The following is a 27,049-nucleotide window of genomic DNA, read 5'->3' as shown; positions in this document are numbered from 1 at the left end:
GGTAGGTAGGGCATCTGACAACGGCAAACTTTCCCGATAGCTACAGATCTCATCCTTCATTGTGATGGCATTCAGTACGCTATCTTATCGTAAATTACTATCTTATCAGAGATCTGTGGGAATCTTACCGAAGTGGGGACAGTGCGGCCAGCCAAAAATTGTACCGCAGCAGGGGTCCATCGCCTTTGATCACAGAGAGAAATGCGCGACTCCATGAGATACACGGGCCTACCAAGCACGATATATTGCGCATGACACCGATATAGACGGCCAGAAGCGCCCGCAATGCGCTGCCCGAACAGCAAATGACCCTTGGATCAAGGTTATCGGGCAGCGCCTGGCCGCAATGGGCCCTCCTCTGCCGCTCCCGCCCGGCTCCGGCGCCGACAACCTTCGCGATTTCCAACCCCTCTCCTCCTCGGCCGAACCCCCTTCTCGTCGGCAGCTTACCCCTCCGTCGGTCCTCCTCCTCCTCGGATTTCCCCAAACATTTCTCCGACCAGTTAGCCCCTCAACGAGACCGCTATGCGTCCTGGACTGCCGCCCGGGCCAGTAGCGCCAGCAAAGCGGCCGCCGCACGGCAAAAAGAAGCAGCGGCCCTCCGTCGTCCGGCCGAGCCCTCATTCGTAGACCGCCTCGAGCGGGTTCCCGTGCGCCCACACATTTTCTGGGACCCAGTCGTCGTGCAGAACCCGATTGCGCTCCCCGACCCGGTCGAGCAGCGCAAAGAGAACCGGCATCACCATCACGCGCTGAAGAGACAGCAGCGGATTGAGCTGCGCAGGCAGGCTGCGGAGCCTCCGGACTGGAGGTTGATTCTGGAGGAGTTGATGGTTGCAACCAGGCCGCAGGATGTCCCGAATGAGGTTGTCAAGGTTGAGCTGATCGAGGAAGGGGCTGTGGAGAGGTTAAAAGGAGATTTCAGAAAGAATTTATGGAATATTAAGAGCCACTCGGGGTGTGATATTCGGCTGTATATGCCGAAAGACGGGGCAGGGGAGGAGAGCAGGCCGTATCTCCTCCTGACCGGCGAACCGTGGGCGGTGTCTCAGGCTGTCGACGACATCGTCAAGGTCGCCAAAGACGTCCAAGTTACCCGCTTCAATAGCACCTCTGACATAGAAGACCTTCTCCCATCCCCCGACGAAGAACCCACTTGGATCGTACCTCCCGAACCGGCGCCCATCCGCCGCCAGTACACCCTCTACACACGCGCCGACGAGCATCCGCTCCCCGAACGCTGGACCTTCCAGACCTTCTATCAGTACATCGCCACGCTGACCCAGAGCTACATACCCCCTTACCTCGAACGCACGCTCTACCCCCACCGCACCGAAACTCATCAAGAATGCGTCGTGCGCCTGCTCCATTCCGTCTTCGCCGACCCTGTTGTCTCACGTGCCGCGACATTGCCCGCGCTCAAGCTCGCGCTGAAGTACTTTGCCCGTGGCGGCGAGCGGTTTGTTTCCGACGCGCAGAAGCTGGTCGAGAGGGCAAAGGCCCTCGGTCTGCCCATCGACGTGGAGGTGTATAACCTCCTCTTGCAAGAGACCGTGAAGGCGAAGAATATCGTGGCCTTCCGGCCGCTGGTGCACAAGATGCTTGCAGCCGGACACACGCCCAACATTCGCACGTGGTGTCACTTTCTGAGGCTGGTAGAGGCCGAGGAGGTGAGGCGGTATATCCTGCAGGCGATGCACACCAAGAACTTTTTCAGCAAGGGGAACCGGCAGGCGGTGATTCTGGTGTCGAACGAGCTGGCGCATAATGATGCGTACAGGGCCGTTCAGCTGGGGCAGGATGCAGAGACGTTTCTGCGGGAACAGGCACGGCTGTATGGCGAGGAATGGAGGTTGACTCGGGCCGCGGCAAACAGAGTGTTATACGTGTTTGGCAGCTATGGAAAATGGGACGACTGTCGCCGCATCCTGGAGCACATGTTTGCCAGCGAGCGGGACCGGCCCAATGTCAAAACGCTGAATGTCCTGCTTACGCATTGCAAGTGTCATCGCCGGCTGGACGAGGCGTTGAGAATTTTGGCTATGTTTGATGCGCAGGGCATGACGCATATTGTCGATGAGACATCATGCTATCTATTGTTCGAGCTCGCGCGCGTGACGCACAAGGCCCAGGTTTTGACTACTGTGTGGAGGTATGTCCATTACCTGGCGGACATGCCGGCTCATTCCAATTTGAAGACGAGAGGGATAAAGTTGTTACAAGGAGGAGAAGAGGTTGAGAAGGTGACGAAGCGGGTCAAAAAGCTCTGGAACGAAACGGATGGTTCTAGTATTGCAAGGGATCAGTGGTTGAGGCGGTTGATGCTTTGTGATTTTGGGAGGTGGTATCAGAAGAAGTATGGGAGGAGTGTTGAGGAGGTGTTGAAGGGGTTTGTCGAGAGCGAAGCTATGTCAGCAGCGGGCTCTCAGGTAGAGCACACAACACAACCTCCCGATTCCCCATCATCTTCTGATCCGGTCCGCCCAGACCACCTAAGCCTAAAGCAAATCACCCATCACAGCCCCGGCAAAGCCCTCTATGGAGCCTTCACCTCCTGGGCTGTTGAACTCATCCATCACTCCGAGCCAGCCGTTCCGCTGAGTACGCTTCTGTGCCAGGCTTACGAGAAGGATCTGTTGATCCACAGTCTCGTGTGGGAGGGCCCGCCAGAGGGGTGTACGGATGTCGAGGGGCTAGTGAAGAGAGGGCTAGAGCCTGTGGAAATACCTCTGAGGAAGAGGGGTTGTTAAGGAGGGGAAAGACCAAACCAGTGTTCTAAAAGCAGATGAAGGGTGTGAAGATGAAGAGTTGGGAGTAAGATTAAGGGGCTATGGGGAGAGAGATAGGAAGATTAGAAAGACGGTCTATGGGCCTAAAAGGAATCCGGGAAGGGATAGACCGGTCGGAAACAAATTCACGATACAGGGGGCAGAAACACAACAACCTCTGGAAAGCAAGACGACACAAACGAGGGAAGAGCCTAGTCTCATTGAGAGCAGAGCAGCTTCCCTAGCCACCTGCATAGCACAACCACTTCAACGATTCTCGTCCAAACCCTCTGGCCAATAAGCACACTAGCAAAGTTGACCAAGGGGCGCTTTGAGTAGATGGCTACTGAGCCATGTCAGAAGGACAGAGCAAAAAAGCGGGCAAGCTTATCATTCAAACGAAGCCATCCAAGATACTACAACTTTTATATCGAAACCACACTCATCTATACCTGGCCTGATTGAGAGCAGGAGCAATGTATATTACGTATATACCGTGGAAAGAGGATGGAAAAAGAGTCACGCTGAGACGTGGCGATTCGGTTGGCTTAAGGAAGCTCAGGAAGCATACATGTATCGGAGCTGCAACACCCATGATGATGACACCATCTATTTCACTGTATAATACGAGTGAGCAAGGAGCATAGAGGGATCCGTGTATATATCGTTACATGACTGGGATTTGCATAGACATGAAAATGAATACCATGGTTAATCGTGAATGAGTATAATTGTTTGACTTCGATATCCAAGTCCCGTCACCAGGTTCTAAAAAGGCTTTTTCAACTTAATGTAGATCCAAAGACCAAACAATATATGCCCCCAACACTGAAGTTCTTAACTGTAACGTTTTCCCAAGTTGACCACGACCTTAACTATTATGACGAACGCAAGTAATTCAATTAATTTAGTCCAAAAAAAATATGACCTGGAACCTAGGGCACTTATATTTCCCAGAATGCATCCAGCGGTACCCGTTGTGGTTTCATCCTTTCCATTTCAACTCTCTCCTGTTTTCGCCTTGGAAAAAAAAAAAGCCACCCAGGAAAGAGAAGACCATTAACCAATGCAAAGACAGACATTAGATATTAGATCAGACCAGGCCAGGGTATCCAAAAGAGAGATCCAGTCCGCCGTTAACGCCCGAAGATATCAATCTTCCATTCTCCTATATTGTGCCCCTCCCTAAACGAACGAAAACAGAATCATCCCTTATCCTACATGGAATCCGATTCTTCCCAATCTCCTCAAGCAGCCCTCGACATGGCCAACTCAATACTTGCATGCCTTTCCTTCAACAGCGGACTCTTCTGCAACTCCCTGACCACGCCGGCCCATCCTTTCCTGCTCGAAGTGTCGACACAGTCCGTCTGGAGAGTCAACTTCTGCTTCGCTGGCGTCAGCTCAGTCGTATTGAACGACTCGCTGCTATCCCATCCCTTACGGGGCATTGTTTTCGGAGTAAGCGGCGGAGTTGGTGGCGCATCGAGCGGCTTCTCCTCGTAGATTACCCCCAACCCTGGGCTGTTCTCCCTCGTTGGAGGTGGTGTTGACTCGGCTATTGTATTGGAAATTACCCCCACTTGCGCGACTAGCAGCCGGACGCGGAGCACGTCGACTCTCCGTATCCTCTCGTCAAGCCGGCCTTTGTAAACAGCCCAGCCCAGTCGGGCGATCGGCCTCAACGCAAGACCCTCTCCCCGTCCATGTTCCTGATGCTGTCCTCTGCGCAACACAAGAGAGTTGACCTCCTTCCTTAGGGCTTCTGCCTCCCGCCTGAACTCTCTTACTAGCTTGGAGAGCCGGACACGGTCTGATAGACGAGGGAGTTTGCTAACTTCATGGGTGTAGGTGTCGGCTTCGGCGAGAAGGTAATCGGATGTTTCGAGGAGGCAGGAGACCTCGGAGGAAGCAGACAAGTACGACTTGTAATAGGGGAGAATGTGGACAAGAAGTGTCACTAAGAGGAGGAAGGAGGTGAGGGACAGAAGGACGGCGAGGGGTAAGGGGGCCGAGATTGGGGCTGTTGGTGGTGATGGCGTTAAAACGGAAGGTTGGCTATGCGGGAATATGTTGGATGTCATTGCTGAAGCTGATGTTGAAGCATGAGGTTTAGATGATCAGTAAGTGGTGGCTTGATGGATCGATCAAGTTTGAGTTTGAGGTATAGGCTTTAAAGTGACTTTGAGTAGAGACAGAAGCTCAATCGCGATCCTTAGCTTCGATGAGCAGTGATCAGCATAACCTACCAGGACTGCAAGAAAAGAGGAACACGTTTCACATTCTATCACAGCAGTCCTAAGAAACACAGAAGCGCCAAAACCTGCACCCGCTCTTGGGTGATCACGGACTGTGGCGTCCGCGGCAGCCGGGGTCGAAGCGTGGTTGTAGCTCGGTCCATTATTGATTAACAGATCTGGCGTTGACCACGCGACTTCGCCATGTGATCGGCCCAGCATGAGCTCTAAGGCTAGGGTGTCGGTGCTACCTGTGGTATGGTCCCCGCGATTGGGCATTTGACATCGTACATCCGGGAATACCATTTTGGGGCGGACATGATGTTGCCTTGGAGAGCAGTTGATGAGCAGATTAGAGGAAGAGAGATATACTCCAAGTGATAACCCAAGGAGAGCTGTTAACGTGGGGGAAGAAGGGCTTGCATGTATACAGTGCTGACATGACTGAGGGCATCCCGCTCAGTGATGCCTAACTCTCTAGAAATAAATAAACAAAAAATAATCAAGGATCGCATTCAGAATCAGGATCGCAAAATTGGACTTTGAAATATAAATCGGAATTCCGGGTTCTTGGATCAACCTTAACCTAAGGCTGCGAGATCTATGTGCGACGGATGATCGCGCCGCGCAGGCCCACTCTTGTGCAGCTGCCAGGCGCCCGCTCCAATGCCCCTCCATCGAAAAGTGCCCCCCCCCCCCTCTCTATGTCCTCGAGCGCGGCACCGCACAGTCACTACCTCGACGACCACCAACACCACATCTGACCATACGATACTCTCGAACCTCCGAAAAGATAGCCAATTTGACACCGGACAAGGCCCTGTTATAGAAGAAAGACATTCCAAACAAAACACTATGGCAGTCCCCCACCAACAACAACACCAATTCCCCCTACCGCAAATCCTAACCCACCCCTCCTCCTCGCCCGCCCTCCTCATAACCCAAGGCGCCGAAGGCCGCCTCTACAAAACCACCCACCTCTTCCCCGACCGCCCCTGCGCCCTCAAATACCGGCCCTCGAAACCCTACCGTCATCCCATTCTCGATGCCCGTCTAACAAAAGCCCGCATCGCCGCCGAAGCAAAGGTCCTTGAGCGCTGCTGGAGAGAGGGTGTCCCTGTGCCGGCGGTGTATGCCATGGATGCGGCGAATGGCTGGCTGATGATGGAGTGGATTGAGGGGGTACCGGTTAGGCAAGCGATTAATGAATATTTGGGGAGCGGGGAGAGTCAAGAGGGGCAGGAAGAAGCGGAAGAGTTGGGCGATTTGATGAGGAGGATTGGACGGGTTGTTGGGGCGCTGCATAAAACGGGAGTTGTGCATGGGGATTTGACAACTAGTAATATGATGCTGAGGAGACAAGAGGGGGAACAGAAGGGAGTCTTGGGGGGGGAGGTAGTGCTGATTGACTTTGGGTTGGCGATGCAGAGCATGTCGGATGAAGATCGGGCTGTGGATCTGTATGTGCTTGAGAGAGCGTTCGCAAGCACGCATCCTAGGGCGGAGAAGTTGTTCGGGATGATTCTGGAAGAGTATGGAAAGTCGTTCAAGAAGGCGACTTCAGTATTGACGAAGTTGGAGGATGTGAGGATGAGGGGGAGGAAGAGGAGCATGCTGGGGTAGATATGGTTATGATATCAAGCAAATGGAAAGGACGTTGATGATGGTGCTGCAAAATCGAGACTTTATGCTCTGGTGATATAATTAAAATAGACAGCCGCCCTGCCGTGCCCTGCCCAGAAACTCCTGAAATGCCTACAGTCGACACACATACAGTATGCACATAATATTCTAGGTAGATCTATTCCCGCCTCACAAGCTCCGCGCCCACAAAATACCCTTTATTCTCAATCACCCCGCGGTCCCTCACGACCGCCGTGTACTTGACCACCCAAAGTGGCCATACCTCCTCCTTCTCCCCGATTACCCCAGCATCCCCCAAAACCTCCTCCAGCGTCTCCCTCGTCACAACCTCCGTCGCATCCCCGTGTACCAACAACTCAATCCCTTGCTCCTTCGCCAGCTTCGCCAGCGGCGGCGGTACGTTACAGCAATTCCTCAGATTCACCTGGTTCACCTTCGGCCGGACCGTCACCTTCTCCAGGAACCTCGCCAACTTCTCACTGCCAAACTCTGCCACGCCCAACTCCCTTGCCAGCCCAGACCGATGGAGCTCTTCCACAGCAGGCCATGTGGCAAGCTCCTCAGCGTCGTTGCCCTGCAGGGCATTCAGCCGATCGGCTTCCCACTCGCAGTCGGCGGTGAAGGAGAGTCCCGGGAATGAGACAACTAGCAGATCGACGGATTGTGCGGGGAAGAGTTCTTGAAGCACAAGGGAGAGGGCTTCGCGGGCGTAGGACATTCGGGACTGGACAGGGGTGTTGGGCAGAAAGAAGATTTTCGCGGTGAGGTTGTAGTGCTGGGGAGGTTCGGAGAGGCCCGTCGGAGGGTCGATGCGCGGTATGTAGAGGACGTTGTCTTGTTCAGAGGTCCAGGCTGAGGTTGGGGGACGGTTGGAGGAGGTTATGGCTGCGGGGAGGGAGGAGGAGGAGCCATTGGGCGTTGCGGAGGGTGTGTCGCGGAGAAGTGATGCGGCGTATTCTTGCTGGGCTGAGTGGAAGCTGCTGCGAAGGGAGCTGATGAGTTCTGGGTTGTTTTTGGCGCGCGGTGAGCAGGACCGGCGAACGATGGACGGGCCATCCGAGACAATGTTCCTGGGCGATGTCAGTTGCTGTGCTGGTGATTGAAGGTGTGCGACTGAGAGAGAGGTATACCCCGTAGAGAGGATGAGCTTTGTGGTTTTTGCCATGGCGCCTAATTCTGCACTTAGTACTGCCGACCACTTCCCGGAAATTTATTTTCTGTTTGCAGTAAAACTGAAGAATAAGATTTCGAGTCCGGGAGCCAAAAGCCAAGTGCTGGCTATGGTGGTGTGGATATCAATCACAAATTCGGAGTCCGGGCCGGGCCCGTCACAAATCTGGGGTCCTGAGGACGGCGATTATTAATGAGCAAGCAGCCAGCGATGATCAATGATGGAGTCATGGACACTGCTCCAGAAACCCCTCCATGAATCTGACCTGTCCCATGTGCCCTACTTTAAGTACCTTCTTAACCTCCTACACGAATTCCATTTACAGGAAAAGCACTCGGTTCGCATCGAGCTGGGCCGAGAACGTGTCGCGTGGGATGGTCCATTCAAGTATGGGCCGGCCAAGCAGCGTTAAAAACATGGCAGAGGAAGCTCGGGGGGTCGGCCTGGCGGATCATGCATGTGGCGAGACTGCGCGGGGTGACAAAATACATCGCCGTGGTCAGCCAGCATGCTTACTTGTGATCGTAATTATCGTCAGCTCAGAACGGCGATTGATCCCCAGGAGGCCCCAGGCTTCGATCTTAATTTCTACAGCTTTTATGTCTGAAGTCCAGGCTCCTTGTTCATTTGAACTCGACGATGCACCGTGTGAGAGGTTAGGGTTCGAGTTGATCACCCTGCTTTGAAAGCTGGGAGATGGCCTCGAAGATCCACACCACACCACACCAGGCTTCTATCTCATGTAGACGATCCAAACAAACTATACTATCACACTGCAATAACCCTTCAACTCAAGCCGGAAAACAAAGGGAACAATCTGCAAGTGTGACTGACGACATCGTCCACAGAATCGGCGCGCTGACTCTACCCCGCCAGATGCCCCCCACACGATCTGTACCTCCTAGCCCCACCTCGGCAGGTCAGCGCCAACCCTGGTCTTGGCACGCAACCCTGAACTCCAACCCTGGGCGCTGTGGTCCCTGTCTCCTGGCCAATCTGCGGGAAATCGTGGTCAACCGCGGAGTCAGCACCAAAAGCACCAGTCCAAGTGACTTGGCGTCCAGGGCAGCAGCAGTCCAACACTGTCCGTCAACTTGTGATCGTCCATCCATCTCTCCGTCGCCGGTGAAGCTCAACCTGCTTCATCATGGCTATGCAGTATGCCTCATTCCCGTCCAGACCCGACTCGTGCCCAATGGCGGCAGGCTAATGTGATGGCGTTGCCGTCGACAGCTATTTGATTCTGCTCTCGCGCCAAGGCAAGGTGGTGCGTATCCCAGATACAGATGTTGGACTCGCTTCGATGGACGAGGAGGGATGCTGATGGATGAATCGACAGCGTCTGGCCAAATGGTTCATTACACTCTCGCCCAAGGAAAAGGCCAAGATCGTCAAGGACGTGTCGCAACTCGTGCTGGCCCGCCGTACGCGCATGTGCAATTTTCTCGAGTACAAGGGTGCGTCTCTCCCGGCATGAAGACTTGAGAACCTCACTGACGGACGAGGAAGACACCAAGATCGTTTACCGCCGATATGCCTCCCTCTTCTTCATCGCCGGGTGCTCCTCGGACGACAACGAGCTGATCACGCTCGAAATCATCCACCGCTACGTCGAGCAGATGGATAAGTACTACGGCAACGTGTGCGAGCTGGACATTATCTTCTCCTTCACCAAGGCCTACTACATCCTGGACGAGCTGCTGCTGGCCGGCGAGCTGCAAGAGAGCAGCAAGAAGAACGTGCTGCGCTGCATCTCGCAGCAGGATGCCCTTGAGGACATGGAGGTGGGTGTTTCTATTAATCAATGTCAACTCAGGACTTTTTGCTTTCATCATACGCTGGCACGATGCCCTGCTGACGCATCGTCTCCCTCAGGTTGAGGACGAAGTCACAAAAATCATGTAGAGGAACAGCGATCACTGCTGTGCCCCTCTCCGACTCTCTCTTCCCTCCCCTCCCCCGACGACGGTGTCTTCGCAACACGCTACGACAGCTGCTGGTTCATGGTTGTGTTGTGCGATGACTAATCGTTTTGACACTCACGACAACACAGGAGTCGGAGAAGATCGAAAAGGCGCTCAAGGAGACGGGATTTTTATAATCACACACATACAAGACACACCATATACTGCGACAATGCATGATGCCTTACCCTTAACCCATGCTAATACACGACCGATACCGACAGACGTACAAGCGATGGGCTTGGACAGCGACGCCATCTCAGGATGCGGGCTGCAGGACAGGCGGCACAGGAGACGGCTGGAAGAGCCAAAACACAGAATGGCAGATGGCAGCGGCAGAATGGTGGCACATGGGCTACATACCCATTAGGAGGGAGCAAACTCCTTTCGCAGATTGCTAGAATCTGGTAGAGATGGGATCTATGTAGATAATGCCAGTGCCGATGCGCCTCTGTCTCGATGCTTCGACGCTTGAGCAGAGACCGCGGGCGACTGCTTCATAACCTAATCGATACAACGGTACCTAATTTACAGACCCAGTTGAAGATCCAGTCATGATGCAAGCCCGCAACCACGTGGTTAGGCGCGACTCACGCCACCAGGCAGGATGTCAGATGCGGTTGGATCGACATCCACCCAGCGCATTTTCGTCGCCGGAAGCGCAACATGAGCCCTCGTGGGTTCTTCACGGCACTCTATTTGCTCTCTCCGAGCAGAGTTTCTACCCGGCGATCACTCGAGTGTATGTCACCAAAAGCCGGGGAAACGGGGGGCGCTGCCGAGGACGGTGGACCCGGCGATGCGGCCGAGACCGGGATGATGCCGTCTGCGGGGCAGCCAAGACCCGTGGGTGGGCAGAGATAGGCGGGTGAAATGTGCTGCGGATGCGCTGGCCTGCGCTTGACACAAGCGGTGCAGCCGAGCAAGCAACCGGGGTGCTGCAGCTGGAGTCCTCTGGAGACGTTGTGAGCGACTGACAAGCAAACAGCAAGGACTGGCCGGGTTGTTGGCATCTCAAGCAGCCAGTGGCATGCCGTGATGGTGACCAGCACTACCGAGAGACAGCACACAGGACAGCAGACATCCAGCACCTCAGCGAGATTCCCCGGCCCGTTACGGAGCACGGGGGGGGGCCGGGACATTCCGTGCAGCAATTCAACAAGTAACCCAGAGCCCCAGCCAAGCAGCTTGTCAGCAGCGTGTCACGAGTCCCCCTAGAAACCCCCCCCCCCTCTCTTTGCTTGCATCGCATCCTCGCATCCAAGTCCCCTCTCTCTCAGCTTCGACGAATCGTTGCTCCTAGACGCTTGCATCACTCGCTCTTATCCACTGTCTTGAATCCAACAATTACCTGACTGTTACGCACTGATTACTCCGTATCCCCGCCTGCCAGTTCGGGTTCTCAGCTTGTCTGTTGTCTGTTGTCGCTCTTCATTACGGTCATCTACTCCTACGAAGACGATCATATTTTGACTCGACAGTGCAAGGCACGGTCTTAGTGGCTTCGGCTTCTTTGTTCTTACGTTTCTTCCACTCACGCGGCCCTTCCCGCAGCTCTGGCTGCCTGACCTATCTGGCTCTAAGCTTGTGCACAAAGCTACCCGCGCTGTTCCTGGCTGCTGATCAAAACACCTGCCAGCAAATCGAGTTCTTTCTGTGCTTTGTTTTCTTCTGTCAGCTTTCGATTTCTCAACTTCTCTGGCCACGGCTGAATTGGCGACACAGCATTTTCTTTCGACGCTGCCACTCGGTAACATCTTCAGCTGCCAGCACCCATCCTGCCAATTATTCCGTCTCTTGGGACACACATTGCATCGCACATTGACAGCTGGGCCCGAGCGCCTCTTGTGTTGCTTGCTTGGTCCCGTCAGTTGCTCCGACATTCGACACTTTCATTGCGCTTATCACCCGCCACTGCGCTTACAACCTGGAGGCTTTGACGACCCCGCATTTTGCATTGCGACACCGACATCTCGACAGCGCATCTAACTTCATGCCTATCGCGACGCAATAATTGATCACGACGGTTAAGATGAAGGTAAGCCAACCTCACCGTCGGTGCCAATGCGCCTAAAGCGCGAAGTCACTCTCGAGTCCCTCGCTGATGTTTTCCCCTCAATCGCACAGTTCCTTTCGCTCCCGTCCTTCGACATCGTCAAGTCGGCCCTTAACTTCGACACCCCCGACTGCCACGTAACCGGCAGCTGTGACCTCTACACCACCAAGGCCGCCGGTTCGGACAAGAAGCTCTACAAGAACATCACCCAGTCGCTTGAGGCGCAAGCCCAAGCCCAACAACAGAACAATGGCCAGGGTACAAGAGCCGGCAGCGCTTCCTCACCTCCTCAGCATCCCCAACCCCGCCGTGACTCGTCCACGCTCTCCGTCAGCTCCACATCTCGCCGGCTTTCGTCTTCAGCTACCGACTCAGCCTTCGGCTCGCTCGAGGATGTCTCCTCCCGCCGCGTCTTCGCATACCTCATCGCAACACTGAACGCGTCCCACCCCGACTATGACTTCTCTCAAGTCCTGAGGCCCGCCGACTTCAAGCGCGAGCGTGTCTTGCGCCGGGTCATGGCACACATTGATTCCACTCTGTCCAGTGTCCGCCCGCAGAAGGGGGATGATGCCGAGACTGCTGCGCTCAGGGCTTCGAGCTACACGTCTCCGACTCAGCTTATTCTGGATGGACGCGGGGGAGGTGGGGGGGATGGAATCAACCCCGCCCCGTACTGGGGCCCCCAAATGTGGGCTTTGATTGATAAGCAGATGGCGCTGGAGGAGTGTGCGGTGTATTCGTATGCTCCGGAAGAAGGGGCTTTTGATGAGGAGGAGGGTGCAATCTGGGCGCTGCATTACTTTTTCTTTAACAAAGCGCTCAAAAGGGTGTGCTATTTGTATGTGCGGGGCGTACCGGTCATGAGCAGCCATTCCCCTCGCAGGGCGCTACACCATGGCTTGCTTGGGGGTGTGAGCTACAGGCGGAGGAAGACGTCTGGGATTTATGGCAGCTGGGCCGAGGATATTGAGGAGGAGGTGTGGGAGAGCAAGAGGGCGCGGTACTGGTTTGGGGAGAGGATTGCGGAGCGCATGGGGGAGAGTGATGAGGAAATGGATGATGGGTTGGTGTGGAACCGGGATAAGGATGGGGAGGTTTGTTGGGGGTGTGATGATGATGAGGACGAGGAAGAGGGGGAGGATGAGACATGGGATGAGGAGATGGAGGATGATTATGAGGAAGAGGAAGAGGAAGAGCAGGGGGAGAACACCCCAGTTGGGAGGAGCAGGAGCCCGCTGAGGGGGGTGACCGAGCATGCTGCGTCCAGCATGGAGATTGATGTTGCTTAAGGGGTGTCTAGTTCCTGCATCCCCTTTAGGTTTGCCTCGAGGGCGTTGTCAAGTTAATTTTCTTTTCCCCCTCTGCTTAGTTGCTGCTTTCTGCTCTATTTTCTTCACTTTCTTTCCCCTATCCTAATTTTCCTTTTTCTGGTCTTTCCAATTATTTTTCTTTGTCTATGCACGACCCCTAATCTGGGTCAAGTAGCAAGGTTAACTGCCATTTCATCTTTTTCATTTGGGTTGGGCTCTACTTATAAGTGGCAGCATTGGGTGGGGAAGCATCGTGTAGCGGGCGGCTAGCATTGGTGTTCCTTGTATTTCTGCATTGCTAGCTATGGGTTATGGGCATCTGTGGTTATGGAATTGGGGTTTGGGTTGGGCTTCGGTTCCGGTCGGTGAGAGAGGCATTGGGATCGGAGTCCTTGGATGGTTTTTGGGGGGTCCAGGTTGACTTGGTTTGAGTGCCCTGGTTTGGGATGGTATGATTGATGGGGGATATTTGTCTGAAGGTTGGCAGTATATGTATTAATTTTGTGATCGGATAAGAGCGCAATATTGTGTTTATGTTCTTATAATTGATGATAGTTCTTTGTTCCAGTTCAAGCTTTTGATCTCTTCATTCTCCTCCTCGTTGTCTGCTGCACAGCGCTGTGATGTGGATCATTGCTGGTAAGAGTAGAATTCTTAAGCATGCAGCTATAAGCTACCTCAACAGCTCATTAATGCTTCAAGCAGGTAACTTAACACTATTGGTGTGTGATGAACCCTGATTGACACATGATTCAGCAATTACACCATCTTCGTTGCCTGAATTTTTTTTTTTTTCAGGTTGTATACAGCAACAAACCTTCGATTTCAGGTGCTGACACCTTGGCGGCCACTAACAATTTCACCAAAACGGGAAGCTCCGCCAAGATTTTAGTCTGTCTTAGGGGAGGCCACCCTCTCTTTGTCTGACATTGCTTTCACAACCAACAAGCTCACATCCATCCAAAAGAGATGAGCATTCCGGCCGTTAGCTTGGAGAAAAATGAATTGTTTCTATCTCTAGCAAGAGTTTGGTAATTGGTCACAACCCATCTGAGTTTTTTCGCAGCCCAAGTGGTCAGGCTCCCGAGTCGACCGATGAATTTTCATCTTCATCTACTGACCGACCCTTTTGGAAACTCGTCGTCTATCTCATTCACATCTCCCCGCTCGCATTAATCACCTGCCACATGATCACATCATAGACCATGACCACACCTGTATCACCCTCGCCGTCAGGCATCATCCCCGCCCAACTGGGCTTTCTCGCCATTTACAACCCAGCCCTCGGCACTACAGATGAAACCCTCGAGGACCAAATCGTTTATTATGCCACGGCTTCCACACTCTCACAAGCCCGTCGGCGTCATCGCCGACCAAGGCGGCGAGACCGACAACGTGCTCAATCGGTTGTGAAGGACAGCCGTCCAAATGCAGCAGGAGCAACAGGAGACAGTGAGGCTGTGGCTGAAGATAAAGACCCAGTGTCCAAGGAGGAACGTCATGAGCGTCTAAGGCAAATCGGTCTCGCCCAAGGGATGGTTGAATTTGCAAAGAGTTTCTCAGACGGCGAGCCGGTTGATACAATTGACACTGAGAAAGCGAGGGTTATCTTAGTTGAGGTTGAAGAGGGCTGGTGGATATTGGCTGTGAGTCCTCTCTAACGAACCTCATCACAACTGACCTACCTGCTGACTATGAACAGTCCATCGACCTAACCCGTCTCCCCTTGCCCCAAATCAAAACCCCAACTTCCTCATCCGCACCTCCCCCAGCACCAAACCTTAATCCTCTCCCTCCCGAGCCAGCATATGAGTACTCCTCCCGCGAAGTCAAACCTCCATCTCTGCTCCGAGCAGACCTCCTCCGCGCCTACGACCTCTTCCTCCTTCATCATGGATCCTCACTCTCTTCTTTGTTGGCCAGCCAAGGCAGAGCTCAGCTGGTTGCCAGCCTAACACGTTTCTGGGACCACTTCCTTGCCACCTGGAACGTCCTGCTCCACGGTAATCCCGCATGCGACGTGTTTGGGGGTATCAAACTCGCTGCAAGCGGGGAGCTAGGCATTGGCGTGGGCGAGGAAGAGAGGGGTAGTGGTGAGAGAGAGGTTCTAGAAGGGTTGGTTGAACGTGTGGAGGGGCTTGTGGATGTCGTTGTTGGTAGGTATGGGGGTCCACCTTCCGAGAAGGGACCGGAGGAAGAGCAGTGGCTGGGGTTAGGTGGTGAGGTTGGAGAGGAAGATGGGGCTGTTTTCTTGGGAGTTGGAGCACTCGACAGGAAGTCGTTGAGGGGGGTTGTGCAGTGGATGGAGGAGGTGTACGTGTGGGGGGAGAATGCCTTTGGAGTAGGGGGATCCAGGGCGGCCAGGAGAAGGAGGAAGCGCGGCGCAAAAGAGTCGAGGGTTTTGAAAACTGGGGCTGGGAAGAAGATTCCTATCGGAACTGGGACTGGAACCGAGGGGAAGAGAGGGGAGGCTGCTACACCAGACATGGCCGGAACTCCTGGGAGCATGGATAAGCTGTTCAGCTATCTTACCCTCGGTTACGGCACGTCGTGGTCGTTGGGTTTGTCTGGCACTTCAACGCCGTCAGACTCGGATCCTGGCTCGGTGTCTAAGGGTATGGTCGAGTCTTCTGAGTCCGGAAAGCCGAGGAGAGATCTTAGCACAGGACACTTCCTCTTGGGCCTGTCCGAATGCTCAGAAGAGGAGTTAACCTCATCCCAGGCCAACCCGAAAGCCATCTTCGTCGAGCTCAAACCCAGCTATCAACACCCCTCCCGGAAGATCCCGCCTGAGGACCCCCAACCCCTTGGCAAGGTTGGTCCTGAACTCCCCAGAGACCATACAGCTCGCTTGCGACCAGTTATCTACGTCTCCCAACCGTTCATCTATATCCTCTTGTTCTCTGAAATTACACCTTCCCCATCCACATGGCCGACCCTCGCTGAGTCCCTCCATGCCCAGCTCTCACCCCTCCAAAAGCCCCTCCTCCATTCAACCTCCTATCGACCCGAACGCCCCGTCGTAGAGACGACCTCATCCTCGGGCACTACAACCCAACATCAGATCTTCGATCTAGTTTACGACACCGAGACACTAACCCTCCAGTCTACAATCCCCAACATCCCCGATCCGTTCCCTTATTCTGCAACAACCCCAACAGGCCATAGCACTGGGCAACAGCATCATCAGCAAAGCATATGGACCCGCGTTGAAGCACTACAAACACACGCCCAAATCCTAGCAATCCTCTCCTCCGGCAGGGCAATCCCCACCGATCCTTCTTCGTTTACCCACTTGCCTTGGGAAGAAGGGGAACGGACATGTAAGACAGCTAGAGGGTGGTGGATTGTATGGACCAGGGTTGTTGAGCACAGTCCTCCGGACGCTGTTAGTCTTCATCATGCCCGTGATGATGATGATAATGATGATGATGCCTCTTGCAGCGTTTTAGGTGCGAAAAGAAGGAGACCTCAAAAAGCCAAGGAAATTATCTTACTCCGCCGAGCAAGCGATCACCCTTCCACCACAGGTCACCTTAGGTCGGTGAGCTCCTCCCATGCGGCTGGTAGCACCAGCTCTTCTTCCGGCTCAGGGTTTGGGCTTGGGGCAATCCCTGGGTTAGGAGGATTGGGCGGATGGGCGGCAGACGGTGCAACCAGGCTCGCACAGGGGATAGGGATTGACACGCGGAGGTATGTCGAAGGGTTGTTGACGAGTTTGGGGCGGTGAGAATAGCATGATATCGATTAAATGGGATTCAAGCAGGATTATTGTACGCAGGAGGTGGCGTTCGTGGTTCCGAGAGTCATCATCGGACATATGTTGGCAGAGTATTAATCCCCGCGGCCAAAGCCTCAGCAAGTAAATCCTCAGTACCTAAAGATGGGAATTACATTGGTAAAAGTTGCACTTATGATTACGTGGACTCGTATGATGATTGTGTTTGTGGCTATTGAATGAATAAGGGGTAGGATACCTGGTCGTCACTCTAGTTCATGACTCGCCACTGAGAGACTAAAGCTCAAGATCAGGCTATAGTAGTACGATGAGTGCCCTCGCACTATTCGCCAAAATACGCATCTTCTCAAGACACCTTACTGGTGATCTCGATCAATTACAGTCTAAGACTCTGCTATATGCGTCCACAAACAGCGTCGTGTGTGGCTGAAGCTCATAGCCACTCCAGTTCATCATGAACTCAATCATTGGAAATTTCGAGAAAATTTCTCATAAATTGCTCAATTGGTATCAAATATGTACAACCGAAGCAAAGTCTTAACCAGCTGGCTGTTCATGACATCTTGCGTGTGCCAGTCCCACTCCAACTTGGAGTAGGCGCCAAATGCAAGGCAGGCAACCAGTCTTTTTTCATTTGAACCGTTTCCAAAACTTTGAACACGTTTTTTGATCCGCTCTCTCCTTCTTTCCAAAAAAAGCAAACAATCCGGGGGTATATAAAGAAATTCTCCCATCCCAAGTGTTTTTTTTTCCTCGGCAATGGGCCAGATGGAGAAATCAAATGCAATGTTGCAGCGTCATGTCGTTGCAAACGTAAGAATGTGTGGTCCAGATCGATCTAGATCGGCCAGGGATCTTGACATCAGTCCGCGGCCCCAAAGACACGTTTCAATGCGCGCCTTTCTTTAAACCCAATTGTCACTTAGTTGAACCACCACTCAACTACCCTGCGGCCATCAGTCAGCGACCCGAAGAGTTCAATAAACATCTTCTCAGTGCCATCCAGATCGTAGCGCGCGCAGCTCGGGCACTTGTCGCGAACCTGAGCCGTAATGGTCTTGCCGTTGGCGCGCACACTGATAGTCTTGCCGCAGTACGGATTGCCGTTGGATTGAGAGCCCATGAGCTCGGCCGAAATCGCAACGATGTTGTCAGTGTGGTCCTTGCCCGTGTCGTCCCAGCCGCAGGAGCCAAGGCCAACCTGGAAGTAGGTCAGATCGCCAGAGACGGCACCGCTGCCGCCGGAGCTCGAGTCAGACCCGCCGCCGGTGTTGCCGCCATCGTTGGACTGAGGTGGAGGAGTCTGGGGCTCGGGAGTGGGAACGACAACGACGGTGGTAGTCGGGGCAGGCGCAGGAGTCGGAACCTCAGGGCTGAAATTTTGTCAGTATAGTCTTCCACACGCCAGCTTAAGCAGTGGAAACCTACGTCTCAACAACGGGGGGCGGAGCAACAATAGTCGTCGGCTCAGGCGCTGGAGGAGGAGGGGGAAGGACTTCAGTGGAGCTAGGAGCAGGCGGGACCTCGCGGGACTTGCTCGACAACTGTTCAGCGAAACGGCCGGGGCTGGGGCTGGGGGTATCGGTCGCGACGACTGAAGAAGTCGAGGTGGTCGACACAGCTGTTGAGCTGGGCATGATGATCTCGGTGGTACTATCGTCAACGATAGCAGTCACCGTCTCGTAGACGGTAGTGGTAACCCAGTGGGTAACGATGGCGCGCTTGTTGTGAAGATGGCCGTGACCGTGCTGGCCGCGACGGTGATGATGACCGTGCGGCTGGGCGGCGGCCAGAGAGGCCAGAACGACGAGAAGGGCGGTCGACTTCATTGTAATGGTAGCTTTTTTGTTTTTATTTCGGTGATCTGTAGATCTATGTCGCTGAATCCAGGCAGCGAGTCGTGTAAGCCGGTCCGAAGGAAAGATGAGATTCGATAAGTAGCTAGCTAGCCTGTGCCGCGTCGCTGCGATGGCCGATGGTGCAATCCGCAAAGGAAAGGCCTGCTCACTGAGCAAGTGACGAAAGGAATGGATGCAATGTTGCGATAATTGCGATGGTGTTGCTGGAGGGAGAGAAGAGGAGAGAGCGAGAAAGAGCAAAAGAGAAAACACCCAACAGCAGGGACCAGGAAGCAAGAGAAAAAAGAAGGATTGGGCGGCAACAAGAGACGATGGTTTTTATGGAATCAAAGTTTGGCTGATCAGCAGGGGATGCAATGGACCCAACGGCACGAGAGCCGGGGCCCGGGGATGCCAGGAACAGGACAAACGCCCAGCTGGGCCGGGGTCGATGACCCAGCTAGAGCTCAGCCCAGGGACCGGCGGGGAAATCTAGAACTTCTAGGGAATGACACAGCCCCAGCTCATCTTACCACCGCGCAGGGGGAGGTACGCGTGGCCGAAGCTATGCTGTTACAGAAACCTTACTTTTTGTATGGGGAAACGCGGTTGTCGAGTTGGTAACCCATAACAGCCTTGGCGCTCCATCAAGTCCCGCCGCCCAAGCCGAGATGAGCGGGGACGACGGTGAGTCCATTCCCAGTCGCAAAATATGGCTCTTGCCAGACGCCAGTCGGGTGTTCCTTGCAGGCCGCTGCCCCTCCCAGCTGCAAGGCACAGTGACCCAGCGAACCCGCACAAATCCTCGTACCCCTACCCAGGCTGCTTGTACCTGCCAGGATCCCAAGGCACGCAACGCTGGAAGGAGCCCCGAAGCAACTGCCATCCAAAGCGGAATCCTTCGCGGCCAATTACATCCCGCCCAGTCCTTGCCTTCGATGGAGAAACACCAAAAACACGTTGTCGATCGGTCCCCACTTGGCACCTGGCAGCACCGACAGAAGTTTGTGAAGATGCAGTCATGCATGAGCGAAAAGCAAGCGGCCCAGAGACTGTCATCCACGTCTGCTGCGTTGGTGTGAGAAAATATATGAGAAAGCGGCGGCGCAAACCGGAACGCGACAGCAAGCGAGACAGAGTGGCGGCCTGGTGGAGGCTAGGTGCAAGAAATTTTTCATTTTCACAGGGTCTAACGATCGACTACTTCAAAATTTTGCAGTTTAGAGAAGCAAAAGAGCATTAGTTTTTTTTTTTTCTCATTCCTGATCCTAGCGATTCCAGCCATCCACCGTCACCATATACCAGCTGGGAGCAAGCATGGCACGGTTGACTACGGTTGAGGAATGCCACTTCTGGCTAAATCCTCCCATAGGCCAGTCAAAAATATAATAACTCAACCACATCTCCTCCATCTCAGGAACGGCATCTGACTGGCGATGTGGTTGGCCTCCTTCCCGGGTCTGGGCCTGAACTCTTCCAAGATTGAGCATTTCGGACCTCCATTGCACCGTCACACGTCCACCGCTCATCTCGACGGTCAGATGTCAACCGATGCTGTTGGTGCGTCGGTGGGACGCAGGGCTGGTGCCCGCATGAGCTTGGGGCCTAGGACGGGCTCTGCAAGCCGAGAGGTCGGCAACCCTTAGGAGGTAGGGCAGCACACGTGTTCGCTGCCCACGTCCTTCGGCGATCCGTGGGGCAATTCTTCATGTGGAGATGCTGTCAAACCATCATGCCTCTCGTCATTGCCCTCCCTCATCTCGAACGGTTCTGTTCACACCACTCTCACCAATGGCAGCTTGTGGCTCAACCATGTACACACTCTCACTGGACATGCAAGGAACAAGTCTTCGCAACCTAGTAATGGTAGCGCATTAGTCACGAAGATAATGAAGACGACGACCCTGAATCCTTCCGCGTAAACGTGTACAAAAACAGATTATCTCTGCTAAACACGGGCCGGTCCTCGTCCTCGATCTCAGTCACGGTGAACGCTTTCCTTGCGTTCTTGAGGAACTGCATGTCAGCCCGCCGGCGCTTTTTGAAACAGAAGTACACCGTTGCCTTGGGCTCCAGCTCCAACAGGTCCTTGAGTGTCTGCATGAGAAGTGGAAATGCTGCTTCGAGGTAGACGCAGTCGGCCGCGAGGATCACATCCGGCTTGAAATCAACCACCTCTTGCGAGAGCGGCTCGCCCCTGTATGTCGGGAACTGTGAGTTAGAAAGAATGGTACCTGATTGGAGACGCTTCTCCCCCAGTTCTCAGTCCTACACAGAGTACGACAGTTGGCGAAAAGAGTCCGATGACTGTGCTATGCTGCAGCTGTGGCACGGCCGGTCGACGAGTCGGAGACGAGAAGGGGGTTCGGAGGATGAGGGGATGAAGCACTCACCAATTCAGGATCCGGGCCCTCACCCGGTCGGCAAGCCCATTCAGAGAGATGTTGTACTTCATCAGGGGTTCCATCTCCACCATATCGGTGATGTACAGCGGGTGCTTGAGATTCTTACACCCCTTTGCCACCGTCAACCCAACCACTCCTCCACCGGCGCCGAGCTCGAGTCTAGAATTCCCATCAGCACTTGCCCCTCATCCACAGTAAATTTGTATATACTGTAATATCCCAGGTATAGGTCGAGGAGCCAGGGTTAAGGAGACACCCACATTCGCGCGCTTTGCAGCTTCTCCCTGTGATACCGCAGCATGTGCTTGGCCAGCACCATGCCGGCTGGCCAGAGCTGCCCGCCGCAGCCCGACCGCAGGTCTTCATGGAGTTTGAGGGGCTCTCCGAGTAAGCCGGAGAAATCAACCTCTGTCGTGCCGGCTGCTTTGTACTCAGGCAGCGGGGCAATGTCCTCGTCGAAGCCGAGCGGGGAAAACTCAGGGGATGGCGTTTGCTTTTTTTCAGTCATGTCTGTCTGTTGTGCGTGAGAGATTTCTAACGAGAGTGCCGTTGCGAGATCAAGTGAGGTTGGGATATCTGGTGGGGTTGTTTGTTTCGTCGTTGCTGTTTCAAAGAGCTGCCCCTAGAATTTTTTGGGCGATCGAGGTTCCTTCAGCCTTCGGCCCGCTGTGGGTCGATACTGCGATCAGTCCCTCCACCACCCCTCCTCAATAATGCCGACATGCTTGAGTTTCAAGATGATAATAAAAACAGTAATTGTATACGCTATGCACGAAATATAGGGCATGTCGGAGAAAGCCGATATGTTGAATATCAAGATGGTAGAAGATACGAGATGAAAGTTGAAGCTCGAGAGTTCACTAATTGACATTGATAAACCCCACTCCACCAAGACGTCTACATTAGACGGCATCGTCGATGTCAGTGCCGCGAACGGGATGGAGAGATAACAATGGAATCGGTGAGCTAAAACGCATTTTTTTCAGGTATCAAAGGACTGACCACCAAGATGTAATTGCGATGCCTTTCCCAAGGCCAACCTCCCTTACGAGAAGTTGGGCCCTTCTTAGGCAGCAACAGATCCATGCGCTGGAATGCTTCTTGATCTCATTAATCTCTTCCAATTGCATGAGAAATGCTTACTTGGCTAAGATGAGCGACTGAATCCTCTACTTCTCGTTTACTTCTGGTTTTCCGAAGCTCAAGGCGAGCGCTATGCGGCTGAACGCGCTCTCTTTCGTGACAGTCGCCGCACAGGGCGCGACTCCTGAAAATGATCACTCTCAGCCACTTCATCAGAGATCCCTTCTGATGAGATGGTTTCCTTTTCCTCCTTGGTTTCAACGTCTTCTCGCTTCTTCTGTGTCCATCCCTTCATCAAGAGCATCAGCGAAGAAGCGAGTGCCTAGCACTCATCCTTATCCATGATGTCTTCAATAATCACTTTCATCTTAACACGCCTCACTGTAGCCGCACCGTCCATGACCTTCCCCATGAAACGCCTATATCCCTTCGGTTGCTCGGCCAAACCAACCTTTCTTCATTTTCTCCCCAACGACGCTCACTTCCTCTTCGCCGATCACATGCTCTCTTGCCAAAGCGCCCAAATTGCTCTCCATCGACAGCTCTTCGAGACAGTTGTATGGCACCCCAAAGGAAAGTAACGCCAGTCCTGGTCGGGTGACAGGCGTGCCACTAGAACTCAAGGCTACTGATACTGAGGGTTGGACGACACTCCCTGAAACGCTCGTTATAACCAGAAGCGAGAATTCTCGCGTCAAGATACACCTTGCAAAGCAGCTCCCAAATTTCGGGACTTGCTCCGCACCAAGGTCCGTCCTTTCTTCCCTCGACACGCCCTGTTGTTTTTGCCTCCGAGCAGCATACCTTCTCCCATCCCCAAGAACGTACGCGTTTATTGTTATGCTACCATGGTCAGCGGGTAACCTGTTTCGGTACGGATGTCCTTTAATGTAAAAAAAAAAAAATAACATTTGGAGGGAAGACCCTGCCGTCGGATGCTCTTACCTAATCGCTGCCACAGAAGTACAGGTTTCGGTTGACTGTCTCTATTAAAGTCGAAGGAGATTAGTTCCGCGCAAGCAGCTTCTTCAATTCGGGGTCTCCTGCCTCTGACAGTCGTTCCAGGGGAAAAGTTCGACCTTGGTTTGGGGTCTTGCTGATCCAGAGAACCGCTTGTTGAAGTAAGGACAGAGGTGGGATGGGATTGTCTGAGGTACGATGAAGGAGTTTCACGCTTTCTGGACAACTTCCTGTCGGCCTAGAGGAAGACACTGTTGAGGTTGTCGTGGGAATCAGGGAGAGAAATTCAGACACGGAGATAATTCTCCCACTGAGCAGCACCATCAAACACCTCGCTTCCAAGGACAACTTACCTGGTTCAGACTCCAACACAAGCCCAGAGCCTTTCCCTCGGCGAAAGAGAGTCAAACCTCTCCTGCCAGGTCTCCTCGTCCTTCTTCTCCTTTTGTTAAGCGTCCTGTCTTCCTAGCATGGTACCTCCATCGCCGTCGGCGTCACTCAACAGCTCGCCGGCGACGTGACATCTCCGGCCCGTTGCCCGGTTCACTGGCGACTACCTGACAAGTGCTCTTTGAAATGACGAAAAAAGGGGGACTGTGGCTGCATCGGCAAAGAGATTATCGCTTCATTCCGCCCTGCCTGACCTGAGCAGGAGGTCCGGAAAGAGCTTCTCTGCGGACGATATCTTCGATACTAAGAGCAACGACATGGAGAAAGTGGTTGTATGACGAAGGGGGCATGGTTAAGCGTTCCATGACTGGAGCCTGGATAGCAGCAGGAGAGCTAAAGACAAACAATGCCGATAACAACATGACTACCACTGCGACTGGGCTCTTACGCAGCAACAGCAGTCGCAACAGAACTGCGTCCCAAGGTTCAACTGACAAAGCACCCTGCGAACCCCAGAGATTCTTGCTTCCTCCAGACCAGGTGGTACACGTGGCAAACCGTGCCCTTCTTTGACGTGTATCATGGAGACGAGCATCCACGGGGAATAACAGGGCCCTCAACCAGCACATAATGTCCAACCTCCAGCTCGAGAGAAGTCTTCCAACAACACTACTACACAGGCATCAGGGCAGCAAACCAAGAGATCCTTATGGGGGCTCTTCCGCGACAAGCTGGAGGTTACCATTCCCCGGGTGCTGACATCAGAAGGCTCAGACTACACTGAGGCAGGCACAGCTACTCCGACGGCTACGGAGACCACGACACCATCACGGCCGCAACGGAAAGGCAAGGCTACAGTTACAACCTATGGAACCGTCGACCCGCAACGAAACTCACCTTTGAGAGAAGGAGATTGTGATATGTCCCTTGATACCCCTGATTCGGCAGAGTTAGTGATGCGCAAGTTCCCTGGCCATTCCCTCTCACACCACCCAAGCTAGATTTCTCCTTGGGACGACTACAACCTTCCAAGCTCCGACTAACCTCTTCAGGAGGAACTGGAGGACTAACACGTCTACTTCTCCGCCTGCGTCGCCACCTTTGCAGCCTCCTTACTACCCCGAGTAGAAGACACAGTCGTCGCATGTCAGTTGTCACAGCCTCAACAACCATATCTAACTTCGTCTGTGAGCTTGCCCGCTTGTCACAGACCCAGCCCAAAGCATTGGAGCTAAACCGCGACCCCGCTGCTGACGCCAAGCTTGACTCACAAGCGTCGCCACCCTATCGCTCATCGCTGGCTCTCCCTCCCGACCGGGGCGTCCCGCTCCGGATGCCGGATCGCGCTGGGGTGCCGCGTCCTCCGACAGTCAGCAATGGATAAGGAGGGGGCAGCATGAGGTATCTTCCGGAAAAGCCAAAGCTGGCGTCAACAAGACGAAGCGTGTCTAGCCACGTGCCGGGCCCTGAGGGAGGGTATGAATTCATAAGTGTCAGATCGAGACTGAGCTTGGACTTTGTCCCTCGAAAAGAAACGACTGGCTTGAGCAGATGTGTGGTCAAGGAGATCGTCATGTTCGACTATACCGATGTGGATGCCGACGGGAAGGTGGGTTGACGAGACAGTAGAGAGTCTGGAGAGTGCGCTTCAACATGCTGCTGCCACTGACAGTGGCATTGGCATCAGCACCAACCGTTCGTTGTCTCTCTCCCAGTGTCAGCAAAACTGGGTCGTCATCCAAGAGTTGCCGATGCTAGGGGGACGGTCGGCGTCGGTGACGTTGCCGGTAATGTGGGGCAGAGGGGGTGTGGGGGGGGGGGAATTTGACGAGGCCGAAGGCGGGGAGCCCATGGAGCTCAATCCCCCAGTTCCCTGTTGGCAACAGCAGCAGTACCAGGTCGATGGAGACGGTGTTGGGGAAGCCGAGCCGGTCGAAGGGGGTTTCGATACTATCGGAAGGGACATAGGGAAATCGGTCGGACTTTGCGGTCTTTTATATACGGCTATGCTAACACAAGATGGTTGATAAGGATGATAGTGGGAGTGGTAGCAGCAAATAGGTAATCCGTGCCCTATCTGATGCAGATCACACAGTTTGAAGCAGTTTCAGTTGGTGCTGACTTGGCTGTTCCTGAGGATAGCGTGCCACGCGGAAGAGATCCGGAAGGCTCTGCAGGTGAAGTACAAAGGTATGGTTAGTGAGGGACGGAGAATGAGGGTTGGTTGCATGTCACGATGCAGCTGTGTGCCTGGCCCGGCGCCTTGCTCCCCCGCATCAAGCTGAATCCGGCTGGAACACAGTGCTTAAGGTATGCACACTGCTAAGGTACCTCTTTTGTTATTGTTTCTGCTGTAAGTCGCGAAGTAACCAGCTGCCCTTCCATGATGTACACTGTGTGCACCGAAACAGGGAGGAGCACGGGCCAGCTCAGCTGCCCCTCGCGTGACTGCTTGTTGATAGATGACCATGGGCAGCAGAGCTCGTGCAAAAGTATAGGGCAAATCTGACGGAAGCTCTTAAGCTGAGGCAGATCTCGCAAACTTTTTAGAAAAATAAGAGCTTAGAGAAAAAAGAAAAAAAAACAGAACGGCAGCATAGGGACATAGGTGATCTGTGGTTGATACAGCTTCACCCTTGACCCAACCTTCAACACTGCCTTATCGCCATGCCTCTCCAGGTTCCCATATGGTCTCCATCAGCAGATCCACTCCCTGATTGCTTTCTGTCCAAGTCCCCCCTCCACAACTCCAACTCCAATCACCGTTCTCTTTTTGCAAGCACGGCGCCCTGCCATCGCATCGCAGCCTGCGCGCATTGCACTGCAGTTTTGCTGCGGCCATAGGCCATAGACCACAAGACCATTAGCGCCAACAGCAGTGGCACCAACACCATACGATTTCCCCTGGTCTTGTCAATTTCCTGAAAGATCCGTAGCAGCCATAGAAGAAACAAAGAGAGTGTGCCCAGCACGTTGCTCTTGCATCTTAAGCCATCACAAGAACAGAGAACAAGAGTGTTAGGTGTCAGGTAGCCACAGCCAAAAAGGGTTCTCTGCAGCCAACATCTCCCAATCCCAACCTGGACACCTGGACGCTGGCCCTGGGGCCGCTGCCGCGCGAACCCCGCTTCGCGTCTTGCACCAGCAATTTTGTGTGCAGCGCAAAAGGCACTGGGCGAACTGAGCGACACAGAACCCATATTTGTTGAGTGCCTGAGGTTGTTATTTCACAGTGTGCCTGAGCTTTGAAGATTGTGGAAGCCCACGCAACCTAAGGCAGAAAAAAACAAAAAACAAAGCATTCAGATTTCAAGCTGGAAACCTGCCAGGCAGACAGAGGCACGTCGAGGCCAGGCAACCCCGGACGCGCTTAAGTCACAAGTCTCCAGGCCGGATTTGGCGGGGCCACAACCCGCAGTTCACAGTCCACTTCTCAGAGCCACCACTCGCCAGCAAGCACTGAGGTGGGCAGTCCAGCACC

General features: G+C 53.8%; 9 protein-coding genes across 9 annotated transcripts; 5 read left to right on the top strand and 4 right to left on the bottom strand.

Annotated features, from left to right (window-relative positions):
• Positions 1-305: 305 nt before the first annotated feature.
• CTHT_0051030 (uncharacterized protein) lies at positions 306-2,750 on the top strand (the record flags this gene model as incomplete). The annotated part of the gene is made up of 1 exon (XM_006695383.1): positions 306-2,750. The coding sequence occupies one exon, from the start codon at positions 306-308 to the stop codon at positions 2,748-2,750; it is 2,445 nt and encodes an 814-aa protein (XP_006695446.1).
• A 1,265-nt stretch (positions 2,751-4,015) lies between these two features.
• On the bottom strand, positions 4,016-4,852 carry CTHT_0051020 (uncharacterized protein; the record flags this gene model as incomplete). Its single annotated transcript, XM_006695382.1, has 1 exon — positions 4,016-4,852. One exon carries the CDS (start codon positions 4,850-4,852, stop codon positions 4,016-4,018), a length of 837 nt encoding a protein of 278 aa, XP_006695445.1.
• A 1,008-nt stretch (positions 4,853-5,860) lies between these two features.
• Positions 5,861-6,628, top strand: CTHT_0051010 (uncharacterized protein; the record flags this gene model as incomplete). The annotated part of the gene is made up of 1 exon (XM_006695381.1): positions 5,861-6,628. The coding sequence occupies one exon, from the start codon at positions 5,861-5,863 to the stop codon at positions 6,626-6,628; it is 768 nt and encodes a 255-aa protein (XP_006695444.1).
• Positions 6,629-6,806: 178 nt separating this feature from the next.
• CTHT_0051000 (uncharacterized protein) lies at positions 6,807-7,814 on the bottom strand (the record flags this gene model as incomplete). Its single annotated transcript, XM_006695380.1, has 1 exon — positions 6,807-7,814. The coding sequence occupies one exon, from the start codon at positions 7,812-7,814 to the stop codon at positions 6,807-6,809; it is 1,008 nt and encodes a 335-aa protein (XP_006695443.1).
• Positions 7,815-8,967: 1,153 nt separating this feature from the next.
• On the top strand, positions 8,968-9,921 carry CTHT_0050990 (AP-1 complex subunit-like protein; the record flags this gene model as incomplete). The annotated part of the gene is made up of 5 exons (XM_006695379.1): positions 8,968-8,978; positions 9,054-9,087; positions 9,160-9,277; positions 9,330-9,604; positions 9,874-9,921. The coding sequence occupies 5 exons, from the start codon at positions 8,968-8,970 to the stop codon at positions 9,919-9,921; spliced, it is 486 nt and encodes a 161-aa protein (XP_006695442.1).
• A 1,927-nt stretch (positions 9,922-11,848) lies between these two features.
• On the top strand, positions 11,849-13,132 carry CTHT_0050980 (uncharacterized protein; the record flags this gene model as incomplete). The annotated part of the gene is made up of 1 exon (XM_006695378.1): positions 11,849-13,132. One exon carries the CDS (start codon positions 11,849-11,851, stop codon positions 13,130-13,132), a length of 1,284 nt encoding a protein of 427 aa, XP_006695441.1.
• A 1,226-nt stretch (positions 13,133-14,358) lies between these two features.
• On the top strand, positions 14,359-16,883 carry CTHT_0050970 (uncharacterized protein; the record flags this gene model as incomplete). Its single annotated transcript, XM_006695377.1, has 3 exons — positions 14,359-14,799; positions 14,856-16,605; positions 16,684-16,883. 3 exons carry the CDS (start codon positions 14,359-14,361, stop codon positions 16,881-16,883), a joined length of 2,391 nt encoding a protein of 796 aa, XP_006695440.1.
• A 931-nt stretch (positions 16,884-17,814) lies between these two features.
• On the bottom strand, positions 17,815-18,721 carry CTHT_0050960 (aldehyde-forming enzyme-like protein; the record flags this gene model as incomplete). Its single annotated transcript, XM_006695376.1, has 2 exons — positions 17,815-18,265; positions 18,321-18,721. The coding sequence occupies 2 exons, from the start codon at positions 18,719-18,721 to the stop codon at positions 17,815-17,817; spliced, it is 852 nt and encodes a 283-aa protein (XP_006695439.1).
• Positions 18,722-20,608: 1,887 nt separating this feature from the next.
• Positions 20,609-21,643, bottom strand: CTHT_0050950 (uncharacterized protein; the record flags this gene model as incomplete). The annotated part of the gene is made up of 3 exons (XM_006695375.1): positions 20,609-20,927; positions 21,124-21,294; positions 21,396-21,643. 3 exons carry the CDS (start codon positions 21,641-21,643, stop codon positions 20,609-20,611), a joined length of 738 nt encoding a protein of 245 aa, XP_006695438.1.
• Between the last annotated feature and the right edge of the window lie 5,406 nt (positions 21,644-27,049).

This window comes from Thermochaetoides thermophila (assembly GCF_000221225.1).
Source record: "Thermochaetoides thermophila DSM 1495 unplaced genomic scaffold scf7180000011820, whole genome shotgun sequence".
In the NCBI taxonomy this organism is placed as follows: Eukaryota; Fungi; Ascomycota; class Sordariomycetes; order Sordariales; family Chaetomiaceae; genus Thermochaetoides; species Thermochaetoides thermophila.
This window is presented reverse-complemented; position numbering and strand designations above follow the sequence as displayed.